This window comes from Dunckerocampus dactyliophorus, chromosome 3 (genome assembly GCF_027744805.1).
Source record: "Dunckerocampus dactyliophorus isolate RoL2022-P2 chromosome 3, RoL_Ddac_1.1, whole genome shotgun sequence".
NCBI lineage: Eukaryota > Metazoa > Chordata > Actinopteri > Syngnathiformes > Syngnathidae > Dunckerocampus > Dunckerocampus dactyliophorus.
The window spans coordinates 6890304-6918139 of record NC_072821.1 but is presented as its reverse complement, the minus strand read 5'-3'; the positions used below and the strand labels follow the sequence as shown (position 1 = coordinate 6918139).

Sequence of the window (27836 nt, the reverse complement as noted above, 5' to 3'; positions counted from 1 at the left end):
ATTGACCTTTGACCTCAGCAAGCTTAGACAACATATAGGTCAGACATACATTAAAATCAGTAGTGTTCCTGCACTGAACAGAAAATTCATTTGAAAGTTTGACGTTCATCTGCTGAAATTGTTTGACAGGCAAAAACGATACCAAGGAACATAACCAGCTACCTTCTACAATCTGGTGGAGAACATTTACTTGTTAGATCAAATGATGGGATACTCATTCAAATCAATAGGCTTGATGTTTTTCCCACTCTGATGTCATCCTTTGACTGACTTCATCTCCTCTTGGCACAGTGGCTGCTGTCAAAGGAGAGGGCGGGGGTAGGAGGTGGTGTGTGCATGCAGGCGATTCCAATGTGCTATTCTTGCTATTGATTCTCAGTCAGCATGTTTACTTGCTGAGCAATCAGAAAGAAAGGAGAACATCTAAATGTTCCCCGCTTGACTCTGCTCTTTCTCCCTTGCAGCACTGGTTGGAGTTTACAAAGTCAATTGCCAAACAAATGAAATGTGAGTATTCCATGAAGATGATGATGATGGTATACTGTATGTCCCTCCTTGTCACATTCATTCGTACAAAGTATGAAGGAAGGTATTGGAAAAAAAATCTTAAATTCATAATTTTGGAGAAAAAAAGTTGTTGTTTTTTTACATGTGTACAAATATGTGCTGTACTTTTCGTCATAAAACTACTATGTTTTTCGGGAGAGATGATTACATGGCTGTTTGACGTGTGTGGTAAAAGGCAGTGTGCTAGCATGAATTAACTTGAGACAAATGTGCACATTAGCACTCAATAAGTCATCAAAACTTACCTTTATGCATTCCCACATAGTATCAGCATTTGACACCAAATATGAGATGAAAGAAAAATCGAGAGAAAGTTAGCAGACGCACAATGGACATGCGTCAAGTGAGACGGATGTAACAGAGAGAATCCGGCCACTTTTCAAAATGAAACATTAAAAAAAAATGAAATAATGGAAATTATTTTTTCTTTCTCTGCGGCCACGGCCCGGGGCTTGGGGACCACTGGTGTAGAATACTATAAATCACTACAAAGTCTTTGAATGCGTCTTCCCCTTGCCTAATGAACTACATTTTAGTTCATTTAGCCATTTTTATGCTTCAACATACTTAAATTGGGCAAAATATAAGTAAAATGTACTTAAATATGCAAGTTTTTTGATGAATAATAGCCGGTATTCAACCAAGAAACAGCATGATTTATTCATGAATATATTTAATATTTCAAGAACAGTGATAGGTTAGCATGTTGGCCACACAGTCAGGAGGTCGGGAAGACCTGGGTTCGAATCTCCGCTGGGCATCTCTGTGTGGAGTTTGCATGTTCTCCCCGTGTGTGCGTGGGTTTTCTCCGGGTACTCCGGTTTCCTCCCACATTCCAAAAACATGCATGTTATGTTAACTGAAGACTCTAAATTGCCCATAGGTATGAATGTGAGCGTGAATGGTTGTTTGTCTATATGTGCCCTGCCATTGGCTGGCGACCAATTTGACATTTGAAAATGGCGAGGGATTGCTGTACTTGTATTTCTTGTAAACTGACCCAGCTCTCTGTTTAACAGACAAGGTGTTGGGAATGTATCCAAAGCGCCTCCGCTGGTTACGGCAAAGTAGTGCTCCAATCAATGCCTCTATTCAATGAACCGCAGGGTCTCTTAGCCGACGGGCGCGTGGTCTACGAAAGCAATTATCTGGACATTGCTGTCTCTAATCACTGGCATTAACAGCTTTGGCTATAGGCAACCATCCGATGTACAGCTATTACAACATTGGTTCTGTTGCTGCTGTGTTGAGCAATATAACATACTTGTTAAAATTGTCATGTTATGTTATTTTTTTAGCCCTAACATGTTTAAACAACAGTCAAAGATATCCTAACACTTTCCTCCACAGCTCAGCCTCCTTTCACCATGTGTTTGCGTGTCAAGTTCTACCCTCCTGACCCCGCCGCCCTTCGAGAAGAGATCACCAGGTACGAGGAGGAGGACGACACTTTTTTTTTCTCCTTTGCATGCCAACTCTTGTTTTTCTCTCATGAGTGAACATTTGAAGCAGAGCGACGTGACGTGCTCACGCTTCACTGGTTTGGTTCTTGCAGTGGCTCAAATACATTTCAAATGTCTTTTTAAAATGCAGCATGCTTGGGCAACGTCTTATTATTTAGCTGCCAAATGGTAGCACATCATTATGCTGGTCGTTTTTTTCTTTTTTTTTTGGCTTGCACAAAGCACCTCTGAGATTTATTATCTATGAATGTGGCTCATGCTGGGCTTCTTCATTGTCACTACTGGATTTAGCTAACTGCCCCCTGCATGATGATAAAAGGTCAATCGTTTTAACACGCAAGTCTAATACTTAAATACATTAGATGACGCACATTAAAACATGACATGAATCTTATAGGGTGTGCTTTTCTTGTTTGCTAAACACTACAAAGTACAGTATGAACATGGTGTCAAGCCCCTATTTTGTTCCAGTAGTATAGGAGTGGGAAACCTACAGCTTTTGGGCTATACAAATGTACATGAGCATTTACTGTGGTCCATCATTTCTAAAAACACATGGAATATTTATCCCACAAATGTTCAAACTAGTGGTTAGCATGTTGGCCAACACAGTAACAGTCTGGAGATCGGGAAGACATGGATTCGATTCTCCCTTGGGCATTTCTGTGTGGAGTTTGCATGTGCGTGGGTTTTCTCCGAGTACTCCGGTTTCCTCCCACATTCCAAAAACATGCATGTTAGGTTCATTGGAGACTCTAAATTGTCCATAGGTATGAATGTGAGTGTGAATGCTTGTTTGTCTATATGTGCCCTGCGATTGGCTGGCGACCAGTCCAGGGTGTACCCTCCAGATTTCCTCCAGAGAAATTGGAGTGTTCTAAAACTTTTGACCAGTAGTGTATATTATTTATATCTGATTATAATCCCAAAAAAGGGAATATGCAACTTTTCTCTTGTAATATTACTAGTTTCTTCTTAAGTTTTTTTCTTGGAAAAAAATTAAATGATTTCATGTAATTCTCTTATTAAAATTTTTTTTGTGAGCGGACAGTACTTATATTATCTTTACTTTACTTTATACTTTTCTACAGATTCGCTGAACGTTCACTCATCAAAAACACAGCTTTTTTTTACTTTTTTAACTTTTTTTTACATTAACATTTTTTAAACATTTTTAACGTTTGACTTTTTTCTTGAAGAATTAAAATTGTATTCGTCTCATATTCAGAATTTTCTCTCATAAAATTACAGACATGTCTTCGACAATTAACTAATCAATTAGGAGTTGGTCTAGACGCCTTAGTTCCACCCTGAATCTTTTGTTTTGCATCTTACCAAGATATTTTAGACAAGTGTATGCTTGGAACTTTGTGGGAATAGTTTGAGGAAGACCCTTTTCTGTTCCACGGTGCACAGCGCATGGATGAGTTTGGTGTGGAAGAAGCCCATCAAACACCTCTCTCATGTCCAACATCAGTGACCTGTGGACGCTGTTGCAGCTGCAAAGACGTCCCGATACTTTTGCACAGCAGCTACTAATTCTTCCCTATGTTGCAGTGTGAAACTCCTCACTGCTGGACTGGTGTGTGAGACCTCCCTGACAGCTTAACAAATTGTTGTGCCGCTGCACAAGCCACAGAGCCTCTGAGCTCACACATCACCCCCCACCCCCCAACACCACCACCCTGTCTGCTCACAAATAAATCTCACGCCATACACACTGCCCGGCTCGCTCTTGATGTGCCAGCAAGGGAGAGAGCAGGGAGCTCGCCCACTTCAACTGACTTCACTGACATCAATAAAAAGCCAGCAAAAATAATTAAAGCAAAGTAGCATGGGAGACGAAAAGAAGGCTTCATTTATGCACTTTTTATTACTTCGCCTGCTCGGGGAGACAGGTTTTTGCACGTGCAGATCGCATCACTACCGCGGGATGTCCACTCATACTGTATTCACTCATATTCTATAGTATATGATTATAAGCAGATTCTTGTTTTGGAACATGTTTGTAACGGTCCTCGGACTCTACAGTGCTACCTTAAAGGCTTAGCCTCTGACATCAACCTCTGATTTCTTCGCATTTCATAACAATGTTTCTCTATTGGTAATACTGTAATGGCAATAGAAGTAACCTGTGGCAGGTTCCAACTGTGGGCATGTCATGCAAGTTGATTCGCGTTGCACTTTTGCACGTTCTTAATTGTTACACAAGTGTAAAAATAAGTTAGGCACTGAAAAAACATTGGTCAACTAAAAAAAAAGGGGAAATGCATGTGGTGACGCTTCTTCTGATACTGCTTGGAAAATGAGCCTGCTCGCATCACATTAAGGGCAGGGATCTCTAATATAATATCTAATATACCGTGATTTATTATGGTGCAGTATCAAAAAGTGTCAGATATTATTATTAGATTAGAATTTGCCAGAAGACACCTAAAACCCTGATTCATTGAAAAGATGAAACCAAGGCCAACTTGTATCAGAATGACACAGGAAACAAAAGGAACAGCTGATGAACCAAAGCATACCGTAACATGTCTCAAACATAGTTATGGTGTAGGTGCTCACTGGTGCTTGTTGATAATGTGACAGCAAGAAGAATTGTGAGGTGTATGTACTATATATGTACTACGTTCTGAGACCGCCCTCCAACGGCGAAAACCCACGGTTAGTTGAGATACCCATAAAAAAGTCCATAAAGGTTTTAACACACGGCTCGCTCCCCACCTCTAAACCCTTTTGCTAGCTTGACGCTGACATTCTCCTCCAATTTTGGATCAACATTTGCAAAAAGAGTGACTGTTTTAATTACTGGATTAGATTCAGAGAGGCTCTCAAAAGGGTGAGCTGTCTCCTGGGATTCAACTGGTTTAGAGTGGCAAAGGTATCGATGTGCGTGTTCAAGTTAAAGAACGAGGCAGTTCGTCTTTTGTTTGGTGGAGCTATTAAACTCTGGCAGCGTCGGAGAAAGTTATAGTTCAGTTTTACTTTTGCGTCTCAGACTGGCGACCAGTCCACGGTCTACAGTGTTCCCTCACTACATCGCGGTTCACCTTTCGTGGATTCGCTGTTTTGTGGATTTTTTTTAAGTGCCCATTTTTTTTAACAGCATATGAACGGCATTGTGTTCTGCTTACTCATGGCGTATTAGAGCGATCTATCGGTGCTCTGTTGTATATGTCTGTTATTGTATTACATCTATTATATGTTTTAAGGCTGTAAAACCCCTCACAATACACTTTATACACTTTTAATACCTCTGCTGCCTGCAGAGGGCGTTGTCTACTCATGTGAGAGTTGAAGACGTGTGCGGCTCCACCTACAGTAGTCTCAGTAAGTGCTCTTGCAAGCATATTAGGAACCCATAGCCGGCTAAATGTAGAGCCACAACAGTCCTTATTGGCTTGTTTTAACAAGGATACCAAACGCTACAACCGAGGATGAGGCACGTAGATTGATCATTCAAATTTAAACGAAATTTGAACTTTGAGAGTGTTTAAACAAGAGAGAAATGTGATAAAATGTTCATGCCTTTCTGAGAAAAGTGTATAAAGTGTACGGTGAGGGGTTTTACAACCAAACAAACATATAATAATTGTAAAAAAAAATAAAGTTGGCTACTTCGTGGATTTCACTTATTGTGGGCTATTTTGAGAACCTATCCCCCGCCATAAACGAGGGGACACTTTACCCCGCCTCTCGCCCGAAGTCATACGGGATAGGCTCCAGCATACCCCAGCGACCCTAGTGAGGATAAGATGGATGGATGGATGGATGGATGGAAGGATGGACTTTTGCGTCCCACAGCACACAAAGGTGCATTCAGCTGAAAAAGAAAGGGCGAAATGTCATTGTTTGACAAAAAACATTAGCAGGGAAGCATAAAAACATAAGCATGTAATAATTGTGCCGTACATTTGACCTGTATTATCATGTAACTATAAATAATTACCGACTTCGAGTGAATGAGATGTCTTTCCTGTGGAAAAAACAGCCTATTTTCGGAAGAGAATCCACTGTAATCTAGTGTCTTCTGTTGTTGTTGTGTTGTTGCTTAATTTATTGGTATTAATGTTTCTTCTGTTCTTATTCATTTTCTTGTGTTTTTCTTTCTTTCTTTTTTGGGAGAATGAACAGAACAAGAATTTCATTGCATAGCAGAGCCACGAGTTTTACAGTGCATATGACAATAAAACTCTTGAATCTTGGATATAAAAAATGATGCATGTGTCTTGCATGATGGCGGTTCAAAGTTTAGAGGCCGATTTTTCCCAAATTATGTGAACTCAGGGCAGTGTGATGTTAAAGTTTCCACAGTGCTCAGTACACTCACATTAACAGTAGGGAGTATATGTACAGCATGGTAAATCATAACAAACATCATCTGTATTCCTTATGGCAGATATCTGGTCTTCCTGCAAGTGAAGAGGGATCTCTACCACGGTCGCCTCTTGTGCAAGACCTCAGACGCTGCACTCTTGGCTGCATACATATTACAAGGTATTGCTTTCTCCTGCGATTGTCTGGCGACCAGTCCAGCGTGTTCCCCGCCTCTCGCCCGAAGTCAGCTGGGATAGGCTCCAGCATAACTGCGACCATAGTGAGGATAAGCGGCATAGAAAATGGATGGATGGATGGATGGAGGGTATTGCTTTCTCTTTGAAGCTTGTGTATTGGATTGTGCAGGTGTACCTAATGTTGTGGCTAGTGTATCCATAGATTCCATCCTCTGACATACAAGTTTTTGAAATGCTGATATTCCATTTGTCAGCTGAAATTGGTGACTACGACCCCGGAAAGCACCCCGAGGGCTACAGCTCTAAGTTCCAGTTCTTCCCCAAACACTCTGAGAAGTTGGAGCGACGCATAGCAGAGATCCACAAGACGGAGCTGATGTAAGGCCAAGAACTGTCGACTCAGTCGCTAATGTTTTGGCAAGCCGGGTATGATTTATACAGGGGAAGGTTAAACTAGCAGCCGCACTCCGTATTGTAAGCACACGCTGAAACACTCTACCTTTAACCTTGTCATCATGCCGTGCCTTCACTTGTCAACCTTTATGGATGATGCATTCACACAGACACAAACAGCATATTCACAGGTGGATGCAGTAAGAGGCCAACAAAGGGGACCAAAAATATATTCTTCTGTAGTCACAAATTTAACGATCAAATATAATAATGAAAGTGACTAACATGTGATCATAACATGTTTGTTTGGCTTTAAGTCCTCTTCAGTCATTTCTTTATACAGCGGAACCTCGGGCAAATTCCATAGTGTTTCTTACATTCTTCATCCAAGTACTGACACGCTCAACATTTATTGGCCCCATGGCGGGTTATTTAGCAGTTACAAGCAAAAAAAAAAAAAAAGCACCAACAGTGAATCAGCTACGTGTAAGAAAACCGAGGTCAAATTTGGTGAAAATGCAAATCACACGAAAACTGGTGCCTGCGGAAAGCGAGGTTTGACTGATAGTTTATAATTGATAGTAATTAGCATCACGCTTCTCAAATATGACAAAGTGTGAGGAGACAGAAGCTATTTGTTTTCTTTTTTGCAGAGGTCAAAGTCCCGAAACATCAGAACTCAACTTCCTCCAGAAGGCTCAGATGTTAGAGACATATGGAGTGGACCCACATCCATGCAGGGTGAAGTATCAGATTAATATGACTTTATTTAAAAAAAATAGAAATAAAAATACCGTATTGACCCAACTATAAGACAGTATTTTTTCTGTAGAAAAAAGGCTGAAAAAGACTGGTTGTCTGAAGTTTGGGGTATAGAGGTTTATGCATGCAAACCAACAGGTGGCACTAAATGACTTTTTCCCAAGTGACCTGTAGAGATATAGCCATGACACAAAGACTGGAAAAAAGTGTCTCAAAGGTTGTTAGCAAGTTAGCAAACAGAAGAGGACAAGTGACGTCATTTTCGCACCCATGCCCCCTCAAGCGGCCCTTTTCATGCGGAAAATTTCCCTTCTGCACACCTCCACATTTTTCTAACTACGCGGACAGAGACATGTGGAAAAAAATGGCAAACGAGGAGGAGATCCTCGCAGCTGAAGTACAGGAATACCGGCATTTATATGGGGTAGCCGACCCTGACGCACGGTAGTTTAAGCATAAAGAATCACTGAAACAAGTTGTTTTTTAAGTCAAGTTGTTTGTTTTTTATTTTCTTTTGACAAACAACAAAAAAAACAGTACTTCTTACTTCGGCACAAAAAACAGTTTTTGCTGTTTTCTTGCTTGTTTTATTTCCAAGTCAAAAGAGTCCCGTGTTCTCTCGAGCGGATTTCCAAAATGTAACCCAGCCTTTATGATGCTAACTGTACGATATTGCTGATCAATGAAAGAAATATGATATCATTTTGCAATCCATTCTATCGGGGTCGTCTTATGTTGGGGTCAATACGGTATAGCACGCATATCTGTATGTATATTTATTTTGTGTGCATATCTGTTTTGTTCTTTTCTCCAAAAGAGCACAAAAATATTTGGATATTTGGTGTGAGGCCATGCTATGACTATCTCTCCACTCCTGATGCACATTAGGCTTGCCTACCGAGTGCCACTTTTGGTTATCATTTGATTCTTTTATTGACATTCTTCTTCTGTGTCAGGACGTGTCTGGTAATCCGGCTTTTCTGGCGTTCACACCATTTGGATTTACTGTGTTGCAAGGAAACAGGAGGATTCATTTCCTCAAATGGTGAGTCTGAACTAGAATAATGCACGAGGACACCACCATTGTATGAACAGCTTTTACACCTTGGCATCTTTTCATGGGTCGCACTGTTTCTTTGTCTGTTCTTGTCGTATATTTAGGGATGAGGTGACCAAGCTGAAGTTCGAAGCAAAGACATTCCACATATATGCAAGTCAGACAGAGGTACTGCACGCACGCAAATGTTAATTTTTCACACAACTTTTACCTAGATGACGTTTGTCATCTTTGGGTCTGATATCATGAAAATCATGAGGGTCAATCCAGCCTGAAAGTTTAAGATTACCAGATTGGAAGTGCTAGATAAAGGTTTGATTGGGGGCTATGTACCACGCCATCATGAACAAATTCCCACCCAAAATACAACACTCAACACACATACTGTACAAATGATAACTGACACACCGTCAATGCAAGCCCCGATCCGTGACTGACAGACGCAGCGTGTTTTTACTGCGCATTTCACGCCTATGATGAAATCAGAGAGGCAGCCAGTTCAGTTGCACACGCTGATACAGTTGTCCTGTATTCATTCAAGCAATCCCTTGACACACGCAAAAGTTTAAAAAAGAAGTAATTATTTCTAGATTGACACAGAGCACTGTATATTTTCATGTATATACAGTCAAACCTCGGTTTTCAAACACCCCTGGTTTCGTATGATTCCTTTTTTTGACAAACATTTTGGCCAAAAATTTGCTTCGGTTCTCGTTATCGTGCAATATTGCGTTTAACAAACTGTTGTATTTTACCTCGTGGTATGTTCATAGCATTGCTTATGTATTCAACCATCTTGGATCACACACCCAGCACAAAATCCCTACGGTATCCTGTAAAGCACATTCATTTGGCAAACTCAAATGAGAATGTTACACAAACTAGCCCATTTGCACTGTTCTGCATCATTGTGCGGAATCGAGTGCCCCAACAAAGAAGCCCACCCACCTTGTCGTGTTATTAATTCACTGCATGAATCTAACTGTGTTTATAACGTGTCTTGATTACAAAAAGTGCCCGTTAGCATCCTCTCAACTCCCAACCGGATCATTGTCCCCCAGCTCTGTCGCCTCTCTGTGACATCATCATCAGTTGACTCAGTAGTTCTTTGCTAACCAACACAGTTACGCCACAAATGTTTTTTATTGATCACGGCTGCAAAATAACCTACCATGGGGCCAAAGAAAGTTACAAGTGCCAGCACTTTGATAAGGAATGTGCGAAACACTATTGAATTCAAGAAAGAAGTCGTAGCAAAACACAAAGGTGCTGTCCGTGTGGCTCTCCCCGGCATTGCTCATCAACGGCTTTTCCAACAAGAACCTCCATTGAATTCCTAACGTATATGTATTCCGCATTGTTTTATGCATGTAAAACTATAATTATTCTGTGGAAAATGTGTTTTGTGTTAATATTTTCCGGTGTCTGGACATAAAAATCATGATCAATCACAATATTTCTGATTTTGAATCAGTGTCACTTTCGTTGTTGTCTGGATATTGAAAATAAAAACCTAAGAAATAACACACATATTGTGTCAATGCAGGTGTCCGCTGATTTGCATATACACTTCCTTGATTGGCCTTTAGTAACATTGTGTGTGGAATACGCTGTTTACATTAAATGGGGTGTAACGTTTTGTCGGAGTTTGGTCAAAGTACATGTTTTGGATGCAGCAAATTTGTTTGGGGCACAATGATTCCAGTGTTTTGTATTATTTATTTACTTCTTTGTCACAAACTATTGTGACACACAAATGGACTGAAATTGACATCAGATCGTGTTTTATACACTACAGTCACGAAGAAAGTATTCGATAGTGTAGCACAGGACACACACAGCGAACGAGTGCACACTTGCTAGCGCCCCACCTCCCCTGACTGGGACAAAGAGACTGAATGACTGACAGGAAGGCTCACTAACTCTGTTCATTCCACTATAGAACCAACACACCACAGATGCACAGAGTGAAACCTCTTGTCATCCAGCCTGTTAGGCAGAGAGGGAGGAGGAAAAACAAACACGCATGCACATGTCAATATATCGAGGCCTGCAAAATCATCGAAATTTTTATTTATCGTGCAATTAATTGATTTATTGATTATAGTGACAGGCGTAAACCCAACACATGTAATAGGCCATACTTCCCAAGTGATTTTGTGTCCCACTTTTGGCAACATTTTTTTCTAAATTGCGTCTCGGACAATAATAGTTGTGACTGCTATAAAAAAAAAAACCTAGTCCAGTTGCTTTGCGGGAACTACAATAAACAACAGACCTCAGGTTGACAGGATAATATAAAACAATTACACACCGGTACATCTATTCAACGTACTGTCTGTGTTTTAGGAACAGAAGATCATATTGACCTACTTTGCGCCAACCCCTGAGGCCTGTAAACACCTGTGGAAATGCGGTGTGGAGAATCAAGCCTTCTATAAGTGAGTCGCGAGACACAAACAACCTGGACCGCGTCTACAGTAAAAAGACATGTTTTTTTTTTCTGTCTATCAGGTTGGAGAAGTCGAGTCAAGTGCGCACAGTGTCCAGTAGCAATCTCTTCTTCAAGGGTAGTCGCTTCCGATACAGGTAACCATACACACAAATGTCCGCTATCATTGAATGAGGTACAGTAAATAGGGACGAGCTGGTCTATAAGGGTTTTTTTTTTCTCAGTGGAAAGGTTGCAAAAGAGGTCATGGAGCAAAGCGCCAAAATAAAAAGGGACCCACCTGAAATCCACAGGTCAGAATTTCTATCACTCAATAATCTCCTCACAAATGGTTTGGAATTGTTATGTACAGTATCTCCCAAAAGTGAGTACTCATTTCAGCAAGCATTATGACTGTATATGTTGTCAAGGGTCAATACTCAAAATGTGAAACAGTAATCCCTACAGTATTGGGATTACTGGGGTTACTGTAATGGATATACAGTAATCCCTCGTTAATTGCGGTTAATTGGTTCCCGACCCAACCGGGATAAGTGAATTTCCATGATGTAGGACTCCGTATTTATAAATTAAATATTTTTGTAGTATATATATTTATATATATATTGTATAATATTTTGAGTATTGAAAACAGCCTTCAACTTTATAACCTTCTCAATATATATATTTTTTAACATTATTAGAGCCCTCTAAACATGAAATAACACCCCTATATTCACCTTTACACTTGTATTACCCAATATAGTAGACATAAAAAGAGTTCATTTATGACATAAATAAAACGTGTGTTGCTATAAATGTGTTCTGGTGCTATAAGAGCAGAATGGCGCATGGACAGGAAGTAACGTCGGCGGTTCAGAGTTGGGTTTTAGCCTGTCGTCGGTTACGTCGGCAACAGCAGCCCATATTTTTATTCAGGACTTTTTTGTAAGATCTTTCAAACCTGCAATAAAAGCCTGTTGTTCCGGCGATCAAGTCTGCCGTCTGTTGTGTCTCACCAAACGTTACAGTAACATTACTGACACCCTGTGACCATTATAGAATACTACATATCATCACAGCGTCTTTCAATGCGTCTTCTGAATGCCTTACAGTGTAAGTATTTTTGCCATTTTTATGTTTGAAAATGCTTATTTTAGGCAAAAAATATGTAAAATGTGCTGCAGTACGCATATTTTTTGACTAATAGGCCATATTCAACCACGAAACAGCATAATTTAATAATTTATACATTTTTGAAAAACCGTCAGAGTGAAGCCGCAAAATTTGAGTGCTCTGGAGAGCTGTGGTTCATTGAGGAAAACATGAATTCAACACGTACTGTGACATTTCTATAGCAATGTCCATTGAAAAGATATAAAAAAAACGGGTTGCTGGATTCCTATACTCACTTTTATGAGATACTGTATGTGTTTGCTCATTTGCTACACGATTAGCACAATTAGTGCTTACCGTATGTGTGGATTTATATGTTGTTAAAATAAGTGTGGGTTTATCCAGGGCGGGCATGGTGCCAAGCAGGAGCTGTCCGTCCATCACACACGGCCCCCGTTTGACGAGTGTTCCCAGGACAAGACGGAGAGCGGTGCACATCTCCATCATGGAGGGTACAACACACACTCATGCTACATCACACACACCAATGGATACGTAACGTATTGACCTGAATATAAGACATATTTTATATTTGGAATCTAAAGATTTATACACTCCTCCAAAATGTTCAGACCGGTTAAAAAATTGCAAGAATTTACATTTTGCAATTTTGGATCTTCAGGAAGTTCTGAGTAGAGCTTCAAAATGCAGAAATAAGAAATGGGAGTGTGACAAATATGTTTTTGAGTCAGCAACTTATTGCAAACAACCATTGAAGTGAAATAGGCCGTCAATCAGCTGATCAAAAGTTTAAGACCACAGCCTTTGAAAGACAAAATATTGGCAAAAAGACGGATTCAATGTCATTTTCTGTCAGGTAAATGGTTAAATGGTTAAATGGTTGTTTGCAATAAATTGCTGACTCCAAATTTGTTTTGTCGCACTCCAATTTCTACTTTTTGCACTTTGAAACTCTACTTAGAACCTCCTCAAGATCCAGCAGTACAAAATGTAAAGGCTTGCAATTTTTCATCCGGTCTTGAAATTTTGATCAGGAGTGTACATGCAAACCAACAGGTGGCACCGAACAACTTTCACCCAGGTGAGTCAAAGGTTTTCTTCCAGTCACTCACACATACACCAGTGACCTGGAGAGATTATTTTCTGTCTGTTTTGGTCTTAAAAAAATACAGGTCTTCATAATGGTGGTCGTCTTGTATTTGGGTCGATACGGTACTTTGAAAACACAACCCTGACCTTGAACCCTTCATATGATCCCCGGTGTTTTGTCCTGTCACTCTGTCTCTGTTGGTATTTCCATTGGTAATAATAACTGTCCGAAAATAGCTCCTGCTGTGAGAGGCCAAGCTGGGGGGGGTTAGTCCCAGCCAACAGCAGCAAAGTGGGAAATGGGAGAAGGGGGACCACATTCCCGGGCCTTGTCTTTTCCGTCTGTCTTCCAGTCCAACTGGGACTGTCAACTTGGTAGCAAGAAGTAGGAGTAGAGGGTAGCTCATTAGCGACAATCCCGGGCTGAGTCAGCAGGAACAGTCAAGGTCATATCCCTCACCTTGAACCATGGTCAAGTGTCTGATCCGCATCGAGACCAAAGTGAACGTTCACTTGCGCATGATCAACCACTGCTATCGGGACGTGAAGGTACGCGTCTTGTCTCTGGGACCCCGGCTGCTGGGGAAGGCCCTGGGAGCCCTTCCGCTCTTTCCCTCGCTCCCAGAAGGTTCTGATACCGGACCGAGTTGTAAGTCTAAGGCTCCTTCCAGGCTAGGTGTACCTCCTCATGGCTGTGCAGGTAACACTTGCTTGTTTTTTGGAGATACCTAAATGTTCATACTGGAGATGGGTCCCTAAAATAGCCTGCTGTGCTGTCTGACAAGTATTTCCTCTAGTCGTGTCTTAAGGTGATGATTTTTAAAAACTTAAGCTTTAAATACAGCTTCAAGTGACTTCACTGTATGCAGAAATCTTCTGGTTAAGAGTGGTTAGCATTATAAAGTGCTTTATAAGTGTCATCACTCCCACTGCGGCACAGGCAAATATGCTTTCTTTCCAATTACTTTTCATCACCTCCACTATTCATTATTCACATTTACACAGCAGACGCAAACATTCTGTTATTAGTGAAAATGAGACTCCATCAAGGCACAGTGAGCAACAATCATCTTATACTTATTGTGACAGTTTGACAGCATTTTACAAGCATTTTAGTTAACAAGCCTAATAATGTACACGCTTACTATACTAGTCGTCTGACGTAGAAACGCGAGAAACAACAACAACAACGCCATTGCTAACACAATATGATAGACCAGTAATATAGTTGATTTGGGGTCACCACAGCACCTCTCCATATTACAAGACAGTTTCACGTTACCCCGAGTACCTTGCATGTGTTATTCTGAGGGCACATTATTACACCTGTAGCTTTAAATTCCATTATAGAGACAGATCACATCATCGCTATCATCAGGGTTAAACCTTGTCCATCATTCTTCATTTTCATACGAGGGTAAAAGTAAGTGTTGTAAGTTTTGTTGTTGTTATTCTTATTGAAATATTTTTTAAAAGCTTATATGAATTAAAATTGCAGGGCACATGTAGACAAACTTCATTAAAATCAAGTAATGTTATTTAATTTATCAAGTATTATTACATTTAACATATCATACGAAATGAAATATTTCTTATATATTTTATTGATTATTATTATATTTTCATTATATTTATTATTATTAGGTAGATTTATAGTTTTCATATGATATTTGAACAGGAAGTCACTGCGTGAATGTTTTGCTGTATAAACAGGTACTCCTGTGTTAACGTTACATTAAGCATAAATGTCCCTAATATTTTGTTTGCTTTCCAAAATGTTTGATCTTTGGTGTATTTGAGTTTTGAGATATAACGCGATCGATACTTTCTCGTATGTCAACAGGTCTGGAGTCCCTCAGAGACAGCGCCCACTCCACGCCGGTGCGCTCCGTCTCCCATGGCGAATCCTTCATGCCCTCTAGAGGCCAGGCAGTGGACGGCAGTGAGGCCAGCTCCTCTGCGGTCATCTCCGACGAGGCCTACAGCCCCGCGGACAGCGTCCTGCCTACGCCCGTGGCTGAACACGGGATGGAGATGCACCTCAATGGCACGCCCCGCAACATTGACGAGGACGAGTGTGGGGCATCGATGGAAGGCCAGGTGGCGGAGTCTAGGGTTGGTAGGAGAGCGCCACGCTTGGCTAGAAGCAGGCCGTCGCCACCTAGTGACGTGGAGGAGCTGCACAAATTCATCCTGAGTGTTCTTCGTCTGTTTCTGGTCACCATCGGACTGCTTTTCGCCCTGCTGCTGCTCCTCATCATGCTGACAGAGTCTGACCTGGACATCGCCTTCCTGAGAGACATCCGCAAGACACCGGAATTCCAGCAGTTCCACATTGAGTACTTCTGCCCGCTGCGGCGCTGGTTCGCCTGTAAGCTCAGATGGATGGGAGGGCTCCTCATCAGCAAGTGAGGCCCAACAAGAAGAAGACACTGCTGCTAAAGCATCCACTGCAGGCGCCGTACAACAGAAACAAAGATGGCGGCCCTTTTCCCCGTTACACACAGCTTTTCCATGTCACAAGCCACGGACTGTCCCTTATTTGTTCACTATGAGAGGACAAGCACTCGTATTACGCAGGTTAATTTAAATATCTTATTTTTGTACAACGTCCCAGTAGGAAAGATTGAAATTCAAATTTACTTTTCAAAATAATTGAGTATTGATAACAATATTAATACTAATAATAAAACTAATAGTAATAATAATAATTTGAGATCTTGGATTATAATTTAAAAAAAACAATAACTATTATTATTGGATTATTATTATTATTAATAAGGTGCATCTGCATTAGGCTGATTATTTTAATAATGACAATACTAATAAGTATAATATTCTTAGTTATTGATACGCTCTACACTTACACTTACACAAGAAAATATTGATAATATTTAATTAAAATCTAATTTGTATTATTTATATATTATTATTATTATTATTTCTGTGTTGCAGTTATTCAATCTTGAGCTATATCGTGTTGCGTGTGTGTTTGCAGTCATGCAGTAACCGCGTCATAATGCTGTTTGTAATATTTGGACTGTGTCATGTAGCTAAAAATAAGGTCAACAAAGTACTAGAAACAGCTTATACAGTGCACTTCTACACTACTCCAAACGACAACCACAATAATAAACATATTATTGACAGTGTCGATCCAAATGATTATAGACTGTGCAAGTGTACTTACTGTCGTGGTCCCGTACCGTATGTCGGAACGCTATTACTGAAGGTTACAGTCATGCGATGTAGACAAGGAAGGCAATCTAATCTCATGTTCTCATTTGTAACAACAATGAGGATGGTTAAGTTGTTTGATCATGCGGGCAAGAGAGAAAGTGCGACATTGAGGGGAAAGATGAGTGTGGATAAGATAAGATCGTAGTTAAAGTATGATTCTTTTTACACAGTTTTAGGTGTTAATGGTAAGGGAGTGTTGTGCCATAATGAAATAAATATAAGGACATTAAAATGAATATTTCAAATTGGAAGTAGTTACTTACAACGTGAACATTTTGGAATTCATCATAAAATGAACTGAGTAAATGTACAACGTGATGTATGTCATTGCAACTTGAGGATTAAATACCTGTAATAAAGGTAGTGAATGTGTTATTTTAATACATAAATGAGTCAGCAGTTTCACGTTTTAGTAAATTGTTAGGCAATTTAATACATTTATTTTATTTTATTAAGCCAAATGTATAAATTTAATCAATTTAATTAAATAAATGCAATTTATTGAGTTTCCCTTGAGAGATTCAGCATAATTAATTAAAAAATAACTTGATTATATCAAAATAAATCTACAAAATCATTATGTTAAATTCCATCCATCCATTTTCTATACCGCTTCTTCCTCATTAGGGTCGCGGGGGCATGCTGGAGCCTATCCCAGCTGACTTCGGGCGACAGGCGGGGTACACCCTGGACTGGTCGCCAGCCAATCGCAGGGCACATATAGACAAACAACCATTCACACTCACATTCATACCTATGGACAATTTAGAGTCGCATTATGTTAAATTCAATAATTTATTACATTTTTTTTATTTTGGCACAAAAAAACAGAGGAGAAAAACAAACTCAGCCACACCGTGCAAATAAAAGTCAAACAAATACATTTAGCACCTTTGTTCTTGTCGTTTGGTCTTGAAATAATTACATACTGGATTAGTATTTGTGCACCTTTGTCTTTTACCATCCAAAGACTGTAGAGGAATGAAAATGGTAGTTTAAAAAAATAAAATAAACAAACTATCAGCCAAATAATGCTCACATCTACAATCATCTTGTGTGCAAGTAATAGGCCGATGTGACCTAAAGCTCGTAGTGCTCGTCAAGTGTATGGTTTGCTCGATACTGTTAATCACAGACTGTAAGTAATCCCGTCACTGATGGCTAATGTGACATTGTTGCATCATTTTGTAAAGTGCAAAAAGAGTAGAAGAGCAGCTTCTTTTTTTTCTTTTTTTTTTTTTTTAAAGGTGTGAAGTGAAAATTTGAGTTTTGTGTTTCATGTCGCAGTCATGCTGATGCTATTTTAATCAACGTGCCAACCAAAGAAACAATTTGTGTTTGTGCTGCTTTCGCCTTAGCCTGCAGTGTCTTTACTGGCAAAAAGCTTGTATCTAATTAAGAGAGGTTAGGAGAGGTTTGCAGCAATAGAAACGGTTCAGGTACACTTTATGGGGTAAAATGTAAAGACACCACTTTAATTATCAACCAATCAATCAGGAGTTGGACTAGACCCCCCGGTTCCACTCTGAATCTTCTACCAATCTACTGGAATTCTTCATCTTATCAAGACATTTTGGACAATTTTATTCTTCAAACTGTGTGGGAATAGTTTGGGGAAGGCCCTTTTCTGATCCACATTGCACAAAGCCAGGTAGATAAAGGCATGCTTGGATGGGTTTGGTGTGGAAGAATGCCATCGAAGCCCTGTGTGATTACCCAAAACGGAGATGGCGAGTCTGGGTCGGCGTATAACTTGGAGGAACAGCCTTGCCTACATAGTGTAGGTAGCAAGCGCTTATCGGTCAGTGAAATGCGATCACGTGGTGGCAAGTAGGAGCTCCCAATCGTTAGCAATCCCGTGATGCACCACATTAAGTCAGCCAGTGTCCTGATCATTTGCAGAACTTGCTAACTAGGAGTGTCACGAGACAAGGCCACATTTTAACTATACTTTTGAAGAAAAGTACAGTGAAAAAATATAAGACAATATATTACAATCTACTAACATAATTTCTACTACGTTACACTTCTGCACTGTGTGTATGCTAGGGGTCCCGCCTCCACCCACTGAGACAAAGAGACTGTATGACTGACAAAAGGGCTCACTCTGTTCATGCCATTGTTCTATGGGACAAATGCGCCAAGGTCCTGAAGTCAATGCACAGAGTGAACCCTCTTCCTGTTTCAGACGAGGAGACGAGGAAACAGACATGCACATGGCAATATATTGAACCGGGAAAAATTTTCATCTATTGTGGAATTAATTAATTGATATATTATCGTCCCAGTCCTTGTGCCCACGAGTTTTTTTCTGAAGGAGAAGACTTGCCATGTTTTCATTTTGTGACACTCCTAGCTAACAGATAACGTTAACACATTAGAGCACTAATATAAACACTCATAAAGCCAAGTTGTTTTTAATTAGGATTTAATTAGTGGGATATTGTGGCACACTGAGTGATTTTAGCACTGATAAAAACTAATGAAAATATAAAGTTGAATATAAATAAATCTAAATACACAAATATAAAGTTGACTTTTTATGGTTCTTTGAAAAAAAGCAATAAATAGTGCAGATCATGTTCAGTGATGACGATTAAGGTTTGCAAGTGTGCTCTTAGACAGCATGGATGCATGTGTGAAGAATTTGTTGCTGCATTGTCAAAAATGTGACAAAATTGTTAATTTAATGTACATCACATCTGCTTACGTTGCCAATCGACTCGCTTGGATCACAAGTTTTCGACTGACAATGGACCTTTCGTGTTGTACTTGGAAAGAAAAAGTGCACAAGTAGCGAACACCAACCTTGAATGCAGATTGACTGTCTTTGTCATCATCCTGAGAGGGGAGACCAGATATGATTGGTTTATAATGATATGATCTCACACTGTGTTGCTTCCGACCAGTAACCATCCAATCGTGGCTCTCTGCACATGGACAAATCTCTGTAAGCATGTCTTCTGCGTTTATTATTGCCTCCCAACAAGTTTAGAAAGAACATTTGAAAATCAACTGATGACTGACTGGTGTACTCAGTTTATGAATAAATATACTGTATATTCTTGACATGTGGCAGCAACTATTGCAGTCTCTTTATCGATTAAACGTACAGCCGAAGCTAAAATGATTCAATCAATAAATACAAAAGGTGAGCTTTTAGAGAGAAGTGAAGAAAGTAATTTACAGGAAAGCACAATTCTTTTTTGATACTACTCTCCTTATCACTTAAGTAATTGGGAGTGCTTAGCAATTTTGCCAGCTTGAAATGAAATGAATGCCATTGAAAAGAAGAGTTTATTGCATAAAATGTTTTTAGGTAAGTTTCAAAACAAACACTTTTCTTTACACCGACTTAAAAAAAAAAAAAAAAAAAAAACCCACACAAAATAGTTTGTTTAACTTAACTTTTTTTAAACTAATCATTTTTTGACAGGTTTTGTTGTGATCCATCAAAAGGAATAGTACTTTAACGGTTATCCAGATGGCTGACTCCCAACAGCGGTAACTTGCAGTGGAGAGTGTTTCATAGTGTCAATCAGAGAAGATATGCAGGCGTCCTGATGCGTTGCCGCCCAGGAAGGCCTTCCTGCAGGGGTGGAAAGCCGTGACAGACAGCACGGTGTTGAGGTGCTTGTCGTCTTTAAAGATGTGTAAGGACCGGCCGCTCTCGTGAAACACCTGCACGTTGCGTGGCTGGGACACGCTGCCCACCATCAAGCAATTCTCCTGTTTGGGGTCCCACACGGCCGACAGTTTGGACAGCCAGCGGCCCGTCTGCATGTTATGTCTGCAAATGGACAGAGGAAAAAAGAAAACGCTGCCAATGTCAGATGTCACAGAAAACATTTGGACAGTGTCGTCTTGTCAGTTGTGGTTTGAGTGACACAAAGTTCCATTATGCTTCTCTCCAGGGTAGCAAAAATACATAATGTTACACACCACTGCAATGTGCTTCTGGCTATATATTTTATTCATTTCATTTCAATCAACTGAATTCATTTTTACTTTATCTCTTGCATTTTAATACACAAGCTTAAGTGCAATTAGTAATGCCGCCTTTCGACTTCTCGGTACCTTACACAGTTTGACTGCTAAAAGGCTAATGACCTTTTTTCAATTGTCAAAAGCAGATGCTAACACTAGCACGTACATCTGGGAAATGAACGGTAGGGGTTTCAAACGTTCCAAGTCAATAACATATGGATGATATAAAATCATTAGTGGAGTAGATTTGTCATGGAAACATTGTGGCCGCACTGTTAGAAATGGCAAAAATAAGACAAAAGCTAACATTAGCTTACCCTCTTCTCCGCCTTACTGCAGCGCTCCATATTCTTGCCGCCCCTCAGTCTCGTCTCAGGTAAAATAAAATATGAGACCCTCGTTCTGCTCCATTGTAGTTGTTAGCGTGTCTCGTTCCGACTGCTGCGGTCAAAGGCGGTGTGCGTTTCGCAGTTTCCCACTGTACTAGTTTCAAGCACAAAACCAACCAACCCAAACCGAGGCAAGTCGGGCTGGTGTACTGTGCAGTGGAAAAGAGTGTAGTTGTGCCATCTAGTGGAAAAGTTTGTAAACTGCTGTTCCATGAAGGCAGGTGGGTGCCCTAAGTGCGGCCCGCGAGACATTTTAGACTGCCAGCTCGCTTTTTATTGGCCCTCGGAAGATTGTAAAAATAAAAATGAGCTTTTTACTAATGGGATACATTATTGGATATTACACTAATTTACTTTGTCACCTCTACCTCAAAGCCAATAAAATGTTTCATTAGCATAACATACACTACCGGTCAAAAGTTTTAAAACACCCCAATTTTTCCAGTTATTTATTGAAATTCACGTCGTTCAAGTACAAATCGTACAAAAGGTAAGTGGTGAAGTGCCAGAGGTTAAAAAAAAAAAAGAAAAAAAAAAAGGTAAGGTTAACCAAAAAAGAAAAATAATGTCAGAATTATACAAAAAGGCCCGTTTCAGGGACCACAAAATGGGTCAACAATTTAAAGCCGTGCTGCAGAAATGGAGGTTGATCAAGCCTTGGCAGTTGGTGCAACTAATTCCTGCAGGTGTCCCAACTTCTGGAGTACTTACTACCGCGTCAGTCTGCATAAAACCAGTGTTTGGAACATACCGTGGTACTATACCTTCGTGAACATCACTGCACTGGAGAAAGTAATTTGTTGTTACAAAAATGGCAAGAAAAAAATTGAATTAACAATTCAAGAGAGACAGACCATCTTAACGCTTAAAAACGCAGCTTTTTCCTCCAGAGAAATTGGAGTGTTCTAAAACTCTTGACCAGTAGTGTACAGTATATTGGTCACCATTAGATTGGTTTTAGCATCTTTAATGCACAGAATAAATCAAAGTGGGCCGACCCCATCTTTAATTTTCTGAATGTGGACCTCGGGGGGAAAAGGTTTGGACACCCCTGCATTAAGGTGTACCGACTGTAATTGCAGTGTGTTTTGTGTTTAGCTGAACACACTGCACTCTTAAATTCTAACCACTTATCCACATTCATTTTAGTATTCAGGTTGCTGAGTTGAAGGGAATATTTGTAAGCTGTCTGAAGTGACTGAATGTACCTGATGGATGTCAGCAGGGGCGCTTCAGACGTCAGAGCAGATGTGTCAAATATCCTGTCCACAAACAAAAGATCACTGAAATGTCCGCAAGAACAACAGAGTAATGGCAGATTGTGTCAACAAGCACCTTATATGGTTGTCCATGCAAGAAGTGACAACTCTGTCGCCCGTGCAGGGTGAGAAATAACAGCTGGATATGCTTAAAGAGTGACCCCTCAGCTGGCACACAGGCTGGCTTTTGCTCTTCTTCAAACTTCGGCTGTCGTAAATGTTCACCTCCCTGTAGATGAATTGATTGGTTCAGTACAAGTCAAATAAGTGATGAAGAAGAAATTAAATTTAATCATGCACACTTGCTCACTGCCACGGCAAAGTACTGCTGCTGTAAAGGATGAACGCTGACACAGCGTAGAACCTTGGGGTCCAGCGAGTGGAGTGACTCATGTGAGGTTCTGTAAATCCACAAGTGTAGTTAGTTCTGCTTATTTATAAATGACCAGCACAGTACAGTTAGTAGCAGACACATCCTATGTAAATATAGCATACCCTGGTGTACGTCTGTCCACCATGGCCACGTTTCCGTACCAGTCCCCGACGACTAGTGTCAAACAGTCATGTGATAGGAAGTCGAAGGTTTTCAGGCCATCTTTAATGTCGTACACCTGCGACACACATAATCAACTCATTCATTTTCTATATTGCTTATCCTTCCAAATGTCACAGGAAAGCTGTAGCCAAGCCTAGCAAAGTTAGGACAAGAGGAAGGGTACATCCTGTATAGGTCACCTGGTCAATAACGGGGTAGGCGCAGAGATAGGCAGCGAGTCACACCCACTAGTTACTTTTCTCGTCACATTCGTCCCTCGCTACATTGAACATCGCTCAGTCACTCGGTTTTTCAAAATTAATGAGTCATCACGATTTTGTGGTTGAATATGGACTATTATTAGTCAAAATGCATATATCAGCAAATTGTACATATTCTTGACCCAAATTAATCATATTCAGATCATCACAATGGCTAAATGAACGACAATACAAATATAAGGCATTTAGAATATGTTATATGTACTCTTGTGTAATATCTGTGACATTGTATGCGTCTTTAAGAGGCGGGGCCTGGGAAGTGACATGTGACATCAGCTAGCTACTGTAGAGTTCCTCAGTGTTAGCATAGTTAGTAGTGTGGAGAGTGCCAGTGACTGGCATGAGTTGTGGCTGACAGCAGCTCCTGTGTGAATATTCACTGTGCCATTGCAGTAGTATTCTACTACACTGGCCACTAGGTGTCAGAAACTCTACATTGAGACAATAGCCACCAAGTATCCTGTCAATGCTAACGTGCAAGTCTATGTAATGTCTTGTTTATGTCTAAGACGTCTTATTTTCTATTATATCAACTATATTGGGTAATACAAGTGTAAAAGTGACTATAGGAGTGTTTTCATTGTCTAGTGTAGAGGTCTCTAATAATGCTAAAAAACATATTTACAAGTTCTTTACATGTTTTCTATGCTACACTACATAAATATTACACTTATACACGGTCGCAGTCGGGTCTAGAACCAATTAATCGCGATAAACGGGGTACAACTATTTGGTTATTTTCACTGTGTCCCAATTGTCACACTGAGAGAGTTTTTGTTACACTTTCGACCTGGCTCCCAAATTGTTTCAAGAGCTTTCACTCTACATGCTTTTGAACTACGGGAGAAAGCAAGAGTATGCAGAGAGAACTCGCAAATGGAAAGTACAAAAACGAAACAGGTGCCTCACTTCATCGAACACCGTCTTCTCCATGTCCATGCAGCGCATTGATCCATCGTAGCTGAGACTCAGCAGCTGAGCGGGATGCGCCCTGGAGAAGGCCAAGCAGCCCACTGGGCGAGTGTGGGGCTCAAAGAGAAGAACGCCATCGTCGCCCCAGTCTCCACCCTGAGGGAAGACCCATGGAAGAGAAAAAAAAAAAAAAGGTTTCGATATCTTTGAAGTTAATATTGGGAACTTTAATTAATAGAAGAACAAAACGCACCAAACTCCAGAGGCCAACTTTCCCCCACTTGTCACCAGCGGCCATTAAGAGGCTAGTGGAAGAAGGGTGGAAGGCTGCTGAGAATATGCGATCCTTCACCACTTTGGCTACTTTTTCTTCACTTATCGTCATCTTCCTCAGTGACGAACAGTACCTTAAAAAATGAGTCCGATTGTCAACATTTGGTTTGTCAACTATTAGGAAGTCAATAGTCAAAAGTTAAAATCATACTCTGACAAATTAAGTTCATCCCTTCTTTCTTGTGGCGAGACCTGATGAGAAAAAAAAATGTGCACTTACATATGACATATTATATATTACTAATTAAATTGTCGTAACTAGTCAATGTAGCACATTGTTGCGAGCTTCCTACGTCAGAGCAGAGCTTGAGAAGTTGAGGTGGCAGTTTGCTTCCTTCAGCCATGTTGACAGGCGTCATGGACAAAGGCCCCGCAGGCTTCTTGAGCTGCAAAGCCTTTTAAAGTGCACAACATATAAAACGCAGAAGATGACAGAAAAAAGGGACAAAGATGGAGAGCAACACTGCAGATGAGAAGAAGGGCAATGGAACTACCTGTCTTATGACACTCGTTCCTCTGGGTTCTGGGGGAAGTGTCAGGACCTCAGCTTGTTTGTTTTGCAGACGCAGGGATTTGCGAGGTGGGAGGACTTCTTTTATCTCTGCATGTGACCGGCTGCCACCACAGAAGATGAAGACAATACTCAAGAATGCTTCATAATTGGAAAGGAAATCAATGTTGGCTCATTCGAAACAGAATAAAGAAGAAAACCCCATAGACAAGAGCAGTCCCACTCAATTTATTCTTTCAGGACGACAGAGTCACCTTGTGAGACCCCTCTGCGACGGCTGCCGCTTCGCTGACGACTGTTTCAACTCCTCAGATGCCTTCAGAGAACAAGAACAATTACTTCAAAGTAATCTGGTCCTGTACACTGTTATTATTCATCTGTTGCTGTTAAGATGACCGGACATGTAGATTTGCAAAGCTCTAAGACGACAGGAAAGCGAGAAAGCCTCCTGTGTCACAAATGTTATCATCAGGAAATATCAAGCAAACAATCATAGTTTGGCATAGGAACTAGCAATCTGGACTTTTTAACTCTAACTTTCCAATCAACTACAGTTTCTGTGTAACTCCTTTTTGCCTTCTAATTAGGATGACTTTCTCTGTGCCGCCATTGGTGTTTATCTACATAATAATCAGAATATGATTTCATTACTTATGAATGATTCCTTCCATATTTTAGCCAATTCTAAATTAATAAAATATGTTGATTGTCCATAACATCTGGTGAAAATACCGTATTTACTCCAATGGAGGCCAAGTGACCAGGAATTACGAACTGCAGAAAGTACCATTAAAGTGTCTACTTATTGAGTGTTTTTGTGTCCTCTTTTTTCCAAATGCACCAAGAAGAGCACTCTGGCAAAATCATGTTTGCAGTTATTACAAGGATGTAGAACCATGCAAAAGTGTATTTTAATTGCTTTGTGTATCAAGTTTATTTTCTACCCACTTCTCATGGCTTGGCTTATCTGAAGAATAAAGTTGTTGTTTTTTTTAAATTACCTCTTGCTTTTTGCTACAACAGGAGACCACAGAATGGAAGGAAAACAAAAGTGTGTTTAAGGAATGTAGTGGATTACAACAAATGGGTGTTTTAAAGACACTTATGTTTCTTGTTTACAGATACTGTCCAAAAGGAGGCATTGGTCTATTAGAGCAGTGCCTTGGGACATCTGCAACGAGTATTCAAACATCATTCTAACGGGATTATGCGTGTCTACCTGAAACAGATTGATAGCGGAGAGGAAGGCTTGATTCTGTCTGATGTTCTCAAGACGCTCCAATTCATAAGCTGAAAGTCCTTCACCCTGTGTGTCAAAAATACACGTCAAACACTGATATTGTGTGCATATTGAATGAACTTGTACTAATTTGGAGGGAACGTCAATACTTACGTTTGTAACTTCCATGCCGCTGTTTTCCGCAACTGAAGAATCCTCTTCTTCACGTTGTAGGTCTTCTATGTTGGGCTTTTTAGGACATTTAAACAAAAAAGAATGACTGTCACTTTGATGGAATTTTGATGCCAGTTTTCAGTACACCTGCACAATCTAACCTACAGCATCTCACAAAATGAGTGCACCCCTCACATTTCAGAAAACATTTTTATTACAGTGCATCTTCCCAAGGGACAATACTACAAAATGTAAACTTGGATATACTTTAGAGTGGTCAGTGTACAGACTGAAGAGCAATTATCCACTGATAATGAGTCAACACAAAGTGATCATTGTCTTAAGAGCTGACAACACAAATGAGTAGCAAGATAATTATGTCTTGCCTACAGGCGAGCATGGTGTTGATAGCGTCATGGCATTGGGGCTGCATGAGTGTTGCCAGCACTGTGGAGCTGTGGTTCATTGAGGGATACGCGACTTCCGACAATCTGTGCAGCTCTGGCGAATTCCATGCCCAAGAGGATTGAGGCAGTGATGGGTAACAATGGTGCTCACACTAAATATCGACACTTTGAACACAATTTGGAAATGCTCACAGTGATGTGTACTGACTTGTGTTGACAGATACTCAGACAATAACGGCTGCGTGTTGACTGCTGAGTCACTCAGTGGATTGTAGATCAATACTGCTTCACAAGATGCACAAGATTACTTTAAGTTTTATTTTCACCTTCCTCCTGACTGGTGGTGGTAGAGCAGCAGGAGAGTATCGAAGGCGTTTGGGTGCCAAAACTTTTCGAGAGGATTTGCGGACTCCCTCTACCTGGACAGGGGTCATCTCCTGCTGGGTGAACATCAACTTCTGTCACAATTTCGCTCAGGAACTACTGTCTCGTTACTTTAGATCTCTCACAATCAACTATGTATCTTAAATGATACAGGCCATTTTAACACAGTAAAGAACTAACAAAGACTACATACACAAACGCACTTTAAATGTATCCAACTTAACGCCAAACAACCGTTACCTTGTCTGCGGGTTGGTGCTCTGAAAGTCTCGTCTCCATGTTCGTCTAAAAAGTGTCTTTTTTTAAAAATACTTCTGCAACAAAACTATCAAGCTACAAGCTCCTCAGCTGGAAGTCCTGTAAAGTAATTGAAGCGCCCCTGAAGTTGGCGCCTTTGGTGTTTTGTAACCAGCGCCTCGTGCAGTGTTGTGAAACGGAACCCCGGCAGCTCATTGGTTAAATGTGTCAAATCGTCACGAAAAAGGAGGTACTTTAGTTGTAGGTAGCCAATGGACGTCCTAGAATGTAAGCGACACTTTGTCAGAATTTCAGGACGACGGGTTATGTTGCCATCCTTTGACAAAATAAGGGACTGCAAGAACAAAATATTACAGTATTTTAATACATGATTACATAAATAAAAAATAAATAAATATTAAAGGTATATTTTTATTTATAAAATTACAGTTTTAAAATATATTACAAACCTTTTTATAAATTAATATATTCATGTATGTGGTATTTTTTGTAATTAATACTTTTAATGCCTATATTATTAAAATATTTTAC

The 27836-nt window shown here is 40.2% G+C and overlaps 2 protein-coding genes across 3 annotated transcripts in view; one reads left to right on the top strand and one right to left on the bottom strand.

Annotated features, from left to right (window-relative positions):
• LOC129178325 (FERM domain-containing protein 5-like) overlaps nucleotides 1–21047 on the top strand; it is a 50404-nt gene extending 29357 nt beyond the window's left edge. The window contains exons 3-14 of the mRNA XM_054770445.1: nucleotides 465–507; nucleotides 1918–1996; nucleotides 6433–6530; nucleotides 6802–6925; nucleotides 7594–7681; nucleotides 8659–8747; nucleotides 8864–8927; nucleotides 11109–11200; nucleotides 11274–11348; nucleotides 11436–11504; nucleotides 12712–12818; nucleotides 15260–21047. Coding sequence (XP_054626420.1) covers nucleotides 465–507; nucleotides 1918–1996; nucleotides 6433–6530; nucleotides 6802–6925; nucleotides 7594–7681; nucleotides 8659–8747; nucleotides 8864–8927; nucleotides 11109–11200; nucleotides 11274–11348; nucleotides 11436–11504; nucleotides 12712–12818; nucleotides 15260–15828 — 1497 coding nt within the window. The 3' untranslated portion in view covers nucleotides 15829–21047. The remainder of the gene's footprint in view (nucleotides 1–464; nucleotides 508–1917; nucleotides 1997–6432; nucleotides 6531–6801; nucleotides 6926–7593; nucleotides 7682–8658; nucleotides 8748–8863; nucleotides 8928–11108; nucleotides 11201–11273; nucleotides 11349–11435; nucleotides 11505–12711; nucleotides 12819–15259) is intronic.
• Nucleotides 19912–27451, bottom strand: wdr76 (WD repeat domain 76). Of its 2 annotated transcripts, none has more exons than XM_054770447.1 (15): nucleotides 27288–27451; nucleotides 26990–27103; nucleotides 26257–26331; nucleotides 26083–26169; nucleotides 25118–25179; nucleotides 24847–24967; nucleotides 24646–24747; nucleotides 24504–24544; nucleotides 24273–24426; nucleotides 24017–24175; nucleotides 22787–22902; nucleotides 22594–22692; nucleotides 22368–22520; nucleotides 22241–22294; nucleotides 19912–20446 (listed from the first exon to the last, which is right to left on the bottom strand). In XM_054770447.1, the coding sequence occupies exons 1-15, from the start codon at nucleotides 27324–27326 to the stop codon at nucleotides 20191–20193; spliced, it is 1632 nt and encodes a 543-aa protein (XP_054626422.1). In that variant the 5' UTR covers nucleotides 27327–27451; the 3' UTR covers nucleotides 19912–20190. The 2 variants fall into 2 exon arrangements, with proteins under 2 accessions (XP_054626422.1, XP_054626423.1); XM_054770448.1 differs by having other exon boundaries at nucleotides 19913–20446; nucleotides 26990–27100.
• Between the last annotated feature and the right edge of the window lie 385 nt (nucleotides 27452–27836).

What these genes read in the sequence shown, in the direction of transcription:
- wdr76 (XM_054770447.1), bottom strand. Translation starts at nt 27,326, where the DNA reads ATGGAGACGAGACTTTCAGAGCACCAACCCGCAGACAAG. An exon ending in CCGCTATCAATCTGTTTCAG is followed by an intron (nt 25,180 to 26,082) that starts GTAGACACGCAT and finishes TGTTCTCTGAAG; the next exon opens with GCATCTGAGGAGTTGAAACA. An exon ending in AAGTTGGCCTCTGGAGTTTG is followed by an intron (nt 24,176 to 24,272) that starts GTGCGTTTTGTT and finishes GTCTTCCCTCAG; the next exon opens with GGTGGAGACTGGGGCGACGA.